The sequence below is a fragment of the Camelina sativa genome, chromosome 15, assembly GCF_000633955.1.
Source record: "Camelina sativa cultivar DH55 chromosome 15, Cs, whole genome shotgun sequence".
Taxonomy (NCBI): domain Eukaryota; kingdom Viridiplantae; phylum Streptophyta; class Magnoliopsida; order Brassicales; family Brassicaceae; genus Camelina; species Camelina sativa.
The window spans coordinates 28,349,504-28,358,684 of NC_025699.1; the positions used below are offsets into that span (position 1 = coordinate 28,349,504).

The 9,181-nt window shown below is 31.0% G+C and overlaps 2 protein-coding genes across 2 annotated transcripts in view; both read left to right on the top strand.

Moving 5' to 3' along the window:
• LOC104747768 (secretory carrier-associated membrane protein 1) overlaps nt 1–2,709 on the top strand; it is a 2,894-nt gene extending 185 nt beyond the window's left edge. Inside the window, exons 2-12 of the mRNA XM_010469458.2 lie at nt 599–700; nt 776–838; nt 1,101–1,134; nt 1,220–1,342; nt 1,439–1,501; nt 1,586–1,679; nt 1,869–1,914; nt 1,999–2,066; nt 2,142–2,190; nt 2,272–2,337; nt 2,437–2,709. Coding sequence (XP_010467760.1) covers nt 599–700; nt 776–838; nt 1,101–1,134; nt 1,220–1,342; nt 1,439–1,501; nt 1,586–1,679; nt 1,869–1,914; nt 1,999–2,066; nt 2,142–2,190; nt 2,272–2,337; nt 2,437–2,523 — 795 coding nt within the window. The 3' untranslated portion in view covers nt 2,524–2,709. The remainder of the gene's footprint in view (nt 1–598; nt 701–775; nt 839–1,100; nt 1,135–1,219; nt 1,343–1,438; nt 1,502–1,585; nt 1,680–1,868; nt 1,915–1,998; nt 2,067–2,141; nt 2,191–2,271; nt 2,338–2,436) is intronic.
• LOC109129210 lies at nt 3,151–3,610 on the top strand. Its single transcript, XM_019236942.1, has one exon. It carries the CDS (start codon nt 3,221–3,223, stop codon nt 3,425–3,427), a length of 207 nt encoding a protein of 68 aa, XP_019092487.1. The 5' UTR covers nt 3,151–3,220; the 3' UTR covers nt 3,428–3,610.

The window sequence follows — 9,181 nt, forward strand, 5'->3', positions numbered from 1 at the left end:
TTTTTTTTTTTTTTTTTTTTTTTTTTTTTAAATTCCTGTTGTTGTTGAATTGCATTGTTTCTGATCTGATTTTCTCAGATTCTTAATGTTAATTGTATTTTCCTCTACTCCAATTCTTGGGATCGAATTTTCGGTTTCAATTTGGTCGATTGATTGATATTCATGTTTCAGAATGTGATTTGCTCATTCTAGGGTTGTTAGACGCTGATAGATCAATGTAACGCTTGCTTTTTTCCCATCACCTGTTGAGAGAGTGTTTGTTATTTCGAATGAGCTTTATCTTTCGTGTCCACGATTTTAATATAGATCTCCCACTTACATCTTTTTTCGATTTTCAGTTTGGTGCTTACTTGTGGAGAATCTAGTAGACTACTTTTTCACTGGCATTGTTATTTTTTCTTGTCTTGGATATGGGTGAAATGGTTTTTTTACTTACACATTCATATCAGTTTCTTGTCCATTGAATTGCTGTCTCTGATGTTCTAAAGCTCTCGTGGATCTCCATTGCATTGTTTAGCTCTTTTTTTCTTTGTTTTGTTTTCTCTTCCTATATGCTTTTAAATTCTTCCACCCACTTTTGTTGTCTTTGAACCTTCAGAATCCTGGAACTGTTCCAGCCGCAACGCCAAAGCTTTCCCCTCTTCCCCCTGAGCCGTATGACCGCGGTGCCACAGTTGATATTCCTCTAGACTCTGGAAAGGTATTTTCCTTAAGTACCAAGTTATAATCTCAGAATATTCCCTGAGACTATTTTTGTATGATTGCCAACTTCTAGGATCTTAAAGCTAAAGAGAAGCAACTCCGGGAAAAGGAGGCTGAATTGAACCGGCGGGAGCAGGTAAGCTGTAACTCCGATTGAAACCAACTAATGTCACATACCATGATGTCATTTTCCCCACAATTATTTGTTTATATAATTTTTCCCGAACTAAGAATAATTAGTTTACATCGGATTTCATATCATTTTGATGTGTTATGTAGGTGAAAGCATATTTATTCGTGTCATCTAATCTGTAAAGCTTGGCCTCAGTAGTTTGTAGCTACAGCCTTTCAAGTATATATCTTTCTGTCTTCTGAAATCTGTTGTTGGTATTTTCCAGGAACTCAAGCGGAAAGAAGATGCTATAGCACAGGGTATCTTTGTCAATTTTATCTTCTGTAAGAAACCTGACATTCCGTTCCATGGGAAATGCTTATTCTGCCATCTTTCTTTTGGTAGCCGGAATTGTGATCGAAGAGAAAAACTGGCCGCCGTTTTTTCCTCTCATCCATCATGACATTTCAAATGAGATACCCATCCATCTGCAGAGAATCCAATATGTTGCTTTCACATCAATGCTGGGTATGTGCTTTCTCTTTTAAATGAGATCAACCCATCTCCAGTTGCAACAGAGGTGGATTTCTTGAGTTATTAGTAATCTCTGCTGTTTGGTGGTAGGTCTTGTGGTGTGCCTGCTATGGAACATTGTTGCAGTTACCACCGCGTGGATTAAGGGAGAAGGTTAGTCTTGGAACCAGTTAAAAGTTGCCACGTACACTGAGCTTGTATGATGCCAATCTGCTGACTTATGTACTTCGGGTGTAGGTCCGACAATATGGTTTCTAGCTATTATCTATTTCATATCGGGGGTTCCTGGAGCTTATGTTATGTGGTATCGCCCTCTTTATCGTGCCATGAGGTATATGCGCGTATTCATGCCACTTAAGATTGTTCTTTTAAAATCCTGTACACTATCTGCTGCTGCTGCGTGGTGTGTTCCTTTATTAAGAGGGGTGCAACAAAAAAAAGAGTGAAGTTCCAGATAGCATCTTAATAAGTGTCAAAATTTGGATGCGAATGAGATGTGGGTTGTTTTGGTTGTGTGCAGGACTGATAGTGCTCTGAAGTTTGGGTGGTTTTTCTTCACGTATTTGGTGAGTTTTGCGTTTGTGTTTTTTAAATGGGTTTTGACACATCAAAAAGTGGAAGTGAGTAAAAGCTTAAAAATACGACTGCAGTTTCACATAGGGTTTTGTGTGTTTGCGGCGGTGGCTCCTCCAATTATCTTCAAGGGAAAATCTCTGACGTAAGTTACAAAATAGTTCCTTAAATCACACAAAAGGAATGAGGTGGAATGATATTATATTGTTGTGTTATGCAGAGGAATATTGCCGGCTATCGACGTATTAAGTGGGAATATCTTGGTCGGGGTAAGTTGAAAATTAGTATAAAAAAACTTAAAATTGTTGTAGTACGTACTTTGAGTTGGCTAGCTTTTGGTGGGGTGGCAGATATTCTACTTCATTGGGTTTGGGTTCTTCTGTCTGGAGTCACTCGTGAGCATCTGGGTTATTCAGGTTTCCCTCACTTCCTGCATCACTTATTCATTTTAGATTTGACCTATGTAAAAAAGGGAAGAAGTGGTTAAACAAGTTGTTCTGTTTGTGTGGGAACAGCAAGTGTACATGTACTTCAGGGGGAGCGGGAAAGCAGCAGAGATGAAGCAAGAGGCTACAAGACGAGCAATGATGGCAGCTCTCTGACCAGTGACCACATTCACACATTTAACCCATCTCCCATTTTTCCCCAATTTAACATACAAACAGTAAACTTTTCAGATCCTCTCCTCTTCCAAGGGGGATTTACTTACTCCGCCACTCACTTCTCCTTTGTTTTCCTCGGATTTCATTTAACTATCCATCTTTTCATATTGTACTTAAAACCTTTCATATTAATCATCTTTCAAAGAAGCTTCAAAATTGTGAAATCCTCATTGTGCCTAAAAAGTGAACAATGTCCACTCACAGACGCCTTTCTCTAGGACTTTTGAATTTGTCCCCCAATACGTGACGACGACTAAAGTACGTATGGGGTGGTGACCTTACAGTTGGAATAATTTTGTTGTAAAGTCAATGGGTGTAGTAAATGAGGAAATGGGCTTCTGTGGTATTAAATAGTCAAGCAGTTGAGAGTGATGAGAAGATGTTGCACAAGTGGTGATTATAATTCAATGTCAATTTTGAATATTTAAAAGAAAAGAAAAAAGAGTCAATGGAGGTCAGCGAGCCAGCTGTATCTGTGTGTGACACGCGGCCCCCATCCAAACGGTTAGATATCTCCCAAACTTGTATTTAACACACACTACTAAGTAGTAAGTACTAACTAACTAAGCCTTGTCCCCAAGACCTGAAGTGCTAACAAAAAATACCACAACAAGATTCAAGAAGAAGAATTAGAGAAATGGCCATATTCTGTTTCCTTGTAAACCAGAGGAAGCAAGTCCGGGGGAGAAAGCCGGCGGCCGGGTTGTGTTCGAGATGCGGAGGTGGAGCAGTGGTTGCGGACATGAGAACCTCCACAAGATTCTGTGGGGTTCCATTTTACCGCAAAGCTTGGAAGGCTATCGTCTGTCATTTCTGCGGCGCTGTGCTCAAATCTTACCACTGAGTCTGATGAATCGACGTTTTGCGTGTTAATTCATTTCTTTTTTGTTTGCCATAGTATGTCGCTTGATAGCTTACCTTAGACTCTTTAGTCCCGATGAATTTGTTATTCGTTTGTCTCTATTTCTGACTAAGCATTTGTCTCTCTCTCTTTCTTACTAATGCAAGTGATCCATTTACTTTAAAAGTCTCTTCAAAAAAAGTTTGGTTGATAGGAAAAAGCAGAAAGCCACATGAACGTGATGTGCGTAGCTTCCCTAAAGAGTCAAGACGAAGGAATAGTCCAACAACTTGCTGCACAGCTTTCACCCTTCAAGGCGTCTTCTCTCTCTCTCTCTCTCTTCTTTATTTAGATCACTAAATGATAAAATTTGTTTTCAAGAGCTTTTTTAAGTAAACTAAGAAAGAGAGAGACAAATGATGTAATAATTTATTTTAATTAAATAAAAATGTAATAATGTACATTAATCTATATTTTAAATCGACACTTTACTACTAAATTGTAACTGAAATTATATAAATATGAGTTGACTATTTCTTTTCAATCATTTTCATTCAAACACACTATAAATTTTAATTGTAACTCCTCTAATTAATTTATCTTAGAAATGTAACTTTTATCCCTTGAAATCATATAAATAACCATTCTCACATCATCATCTACCATATCTCAAATTCTAAATATTTTTTCTGTTTTGTTTATGTTCTTGCATGAGTTCAAAACTTATGGTAAGAGTGTGATTTTATATTTTGTTAGATTTATCTTATATTTTGTTCAATTTTATTTCTTTATTTTTATGTATTTCTTTCTTCCTCCTTTGTCTTTTTATTATTTTTAATTTTCAATTGCATATGTATAATAAATAATTTAGAAATGTAATTTTCATTCTTTAAAATCCTATAAACATTCTCACATCATTATCCACCATATCTCAAATTATAAATATTTTCTTTGTTTTGTTTATGTTTTTGTATGGGTTCAAAACTCATGGTACGAGTGTGATTATATATTTTGTTACATTTATTTTATATTTTGTTCCATTTTAGTTCTTTGTTTTTATGTATTTTTTCATTCCTTCTTCGTCTTCTTATTATGTTTAATTTTTAATTACCTATCTATATTAAAATTTTGGTGACTATAAAAAACAATTATCGATGCAGATTCAACAGCGATCAAAGCCCAATGAGGGAATCAAGCTAAAGAAATCATCTTCATTCATGTATATTTATTTTATTTTTTAAAACTTATGCAATGTTTTAACAAAATAAACTATTCTCTCTCTTTCCTCCAAGAAATTGTAATATGTTTTTTGTATACTCATCAATATATATATATATATATATATATATTTCTTGTGATCCAAAAATATAATTATATAAAGATCATTATAATTTTTATTTAATTCAAAGTTTTGTAATTTAATGATTTTTTATATAAAAACAATTTGATATTCCATTTGCGAAATTTTACCACAAAGAGGAAATCATTAGAATTTAACGTAGCAATATAGATTAAATGAAGGTGAATATAAACCAGACTAAAAATTAAATTAATCTTTGGGACTTTTTATTGCATTTCATATAATTTTCTAAGAAATATATTTAATTGATACTAAAAAAAGATTTGGAATTTAATTATTAAATATTTTATAGTAAATTTTTATTTTACCATAAAAAATATTTTTTAAATAAGTGGTATATTTTGATATTGTATTATTTGGATAAATAAAGTGTATTTAATCTACTGCAGGGACCCCTAAGACTCACTGAGTAATCTTAGATTATTTATGATAATATTTTTTTCTACAGGTAACCGTTAGAGGAAAGCTAGAGGGTGTGTTGGACGATAGGACCCCGGTGTAGTTTTTGTGCCTTTGTGTAAAGAAAAAAAAAAGTAAGTTTAATATGTCTAAAATGTATAATCTTTTTGGCTCTAAGCCTGGCCACAACTTTACAAGTTCTTTTGGTAACTTTGTGAAATATTTTTATTTAATCAATGAAATTGGTTTTATATATTCGTGAGTACGAGTAATGTTTGATAATGACTTAGTCTGAGTCGGCTCAACGCTTGGACATCACGAGGGCTGGCAAGCTTACGTGGTGTCTAAAGTGGAGGGAATAACACTAACGGATTGGTTAAGGCTCTTGATCTGTTTTAGAATCTCGGCCGGGTCGTTAGTGACTATTTCCAAGTGGCGTCCAATGGCCGTTCTGGATGTACCGAGCCATAGGACGGTTCGGGGGCGGGGGCGTTACATGGGTGACTGGAGCTGGGTGGCCGAAGGTGGATGACTGGAGGTGGGTGGCTAGAGGTGGGTCGCCGAAATTGGTGGCCAAAATTGATGGCTGGAGGTGGGTTGCCGGAATTGGTGGCCAGAGGTAGGTCGCCGGAATTGGTGGCTGGAGCTGGGTGGTGGACGGTGGCCGGAAGTGGCTGGTAGTGGTAAGGGGTGATGGTGGTAAGGATAAAGTATAAAATACATCTTATATAACATTTTCATGGTTATAGTAGTTATGCAATAAATTAAAGTATTTTTTTTTGGTTATACGTTCTAATTTCCTAAAAAAATTATATAATTAACTAATACAATAATAATCATATATATATATATATAAGTAAGGTTTTGGTCTCTTCTTATTGGTTGATTTTCATTAATACTTTCTAATTTTTTTTTCTTTCTAATTGTTTAATTGCTAAAAATAATAATTAAGACCCAATTAACACAATACATTTATTTCATATATTAAAATAAAATTATAAATGAAAATAAAATAAATTATGCATTAATCATATTCCACCACTCAATTTTATTCAAACACAATAAATAATATTTGTAACTCCAATAATTCTAAAGGTAACTTCCATCAATTCTTATCATATAAATAAGCATTGCCTCATTTTCTCATATTGGCATTTTTAACTTTCTCATTTTCACATTCTCTCATTCTCTTCCACAATATCTCAAATCATTTTTTGTTTTTTCTTAATGTTTTCAATTTCTTATTTTTGTTGTATGGGTTAAAAAAGCAAATGAAATATCATTGTAAATTTTTAATTTTAGAGATTACATGATATATATATATATATATAAATATATATATATATATATACATATATATATAAATTCCATTGTTTTTATATTTAACGATTCATCTCCATTATCTAATTTGGATTATCATCTTATAAGTAATCATTCTCTCCTCCTCTCTCACCAATATCAAATGTTGTTATATCTAATATGTGTTTTAAGATTTTGATTCAATATTTTAATTTAGAAAGTATTATATATAATTAATATTATTTTCAATTTTTATTTTATTTATATAAAAATAAAATATATTTTTTATATATTTCTTGCCTCTCTAATCTATTCATAAATATTTTTAAAATTTCCATAGCTAAATTTAAATTCACATATGTTGGTTTTAACAAAAAATCAAGTTTATTTGAGAAACTATTTTAGAAGGTTTATCTTCATTATCTATTTTAGATTAACATCTTATAAGTCATTATTTTTCATACTCTTACAATATTCACCACACAATAAGGTCATGAAGTTGAAAAGATCCATCTCTAATTCTCTATTATGTACTCTGGTTATCTCACATATTCATGTATCATTTTTAATAATTTAGAATGATCAATATAATTATCCATTTATAAAGTCTATTTTGTTTTGTGATCCAATAGATAAATATGTAAAGATCAATATAATATTTCTATTATTTAAGATTTGAGGTTTTTGAAAACAAAAAGAACTTAATTATAAAAAAATTATTTTCGTGATTTCAGCAAAATGAAAAAATGATTCCAAAAAGAAATCATGTTTAACTGGAAGTGAAATATAGAAAATAATATAATTATTAAGATACCATTTAACTAAATCCTCTAAAGATGAAACCATTATTATGAAATCTAGCACTATAAATTAAATTGATGAGTGAAAAAAAAAATAAAAGGATTGAAATTATTCTTGGGGTTTTAAAAAATATTTAGATTGAAGTTCATATTTTTTTTCTAAAAAAACTAATTTAGTTTGTCACTTTGGAATATTATGTGTGAGTGTTGAGTTTATATCAACAAAACAATCAAAAAGTGTAAGTTTAAATTTTGATTGAGCCACTTGGTATTCCTTTTCTCTTAAGTCAAAAATAAATTAAAATATTTATTTATAGTTAACCCACTTTTAACTCCATTTAACTCTACATTTAACTAAAATGTAACTCCTACCCAATAACTTTCCAACTAATATATTTATATTTCTAGAAAAAGTGTTTTTGGTAAAATTTTAATATATTTTTAACTTTTTTAATTGCTTTAAACTTTTAAATGAGGAATATTCTATATACAATAATTTTATACGTAGTTACTAAATTTTTTGATAATTTTATTTGATTCAATTTTACTATACTACAGTCTTATATTTACAATGTCATTAAGAAAAAATCTTTAAATCAATGTTTAACTTCTATAAAATATGATCATAAACATAGATTCTCTCATATTAGGAAAATGTTTAAATTTCTATATTATTATTTATATAAATATAGCTAATCAATTTTTAATAATTCTTTGTAGTATTGGTTAATTTTTTTTTTATAGAAAAGTTTATATATTTTAAATTTTGTATAATAAATAACCATACCAAAAAATGTTGACAGGAGTGTTATTTTGAGAAATTGCTATAATTTTTTTTGAGATTCATACATTAGTATAATTTTTGGAGATTATATATTAGTAAAACAATATTTTAGTTTAAGAAAATTTAAGAAATATAATCAAAACTATTATGCATACAACCACACATTACGTGGACTAATTACCTAGTAATAACAAAAAAAAAAGTTAGATTAGTCACTATGTTGGCCATAAACACACATATTGCAACTTATAGCCGTTCATCGTAACAATAATTGAGAGTTCATATAGTGGTGCTTAAAAAAAATACTACTATACTAGATAGTAACCCGCACCCTGAAGTGTGGGGTAATATTTTGTTAAATTTATATGATATTTTTAAAGTGAAAAGTATGATGAACTTATGAATCAACAATGTCATTGAACTATTAAAGAAGCTACCAACTTTAGTACCGCACTGTAAATGACTATCAACAAAGTCATTGTCCCAGATATTTAATAACATCTTACCCCATTGTAGCCTCCAAACAAAACCCAGTTTTAGAAGCCTAAAACAAACCCACTCCATAGAGAAATCTATAAATGGACTATGCTACAAGCAAATATATCAAATCTGCAAAATTGTCATCAAGCAAGACCGAATAATAACTTCGACGTCGTTAACCTGCTGCAATTTAAATGAGTGTTGTTAACGATCAACCTAGAAACAACCTAGATAATGACCCATGCTGCAGCGCAGATAAATCACAAAACTAATTTTTTGTGTTGATTTTTTTGATTACAACTATATAGTATAATTATTTGGCAACTAATTTATTTCTAACAACATTGCTTAAATAACACATTAATGTTTTTATGCCCTTGGCTGCACAGTTTATACTTCATTTTGTATTTGGTACTGTTGGTGTCCAATAGTAATTAGCTTTTGACTTAAACTACAAAATAAATTGCTGACACTGATTATAATAAATTGTTGGCACTGGTCATACATTGATTTTATATAATAAGATTATAAAATGTTAATCTCTAGCTATATGTAAGTTAGAATAAAAAGATTTTGTAAATTATAACTTAGTTTTTTTTTTTTTTTTTTTTTTTTTTTTTTTTTTTTTCTTATCT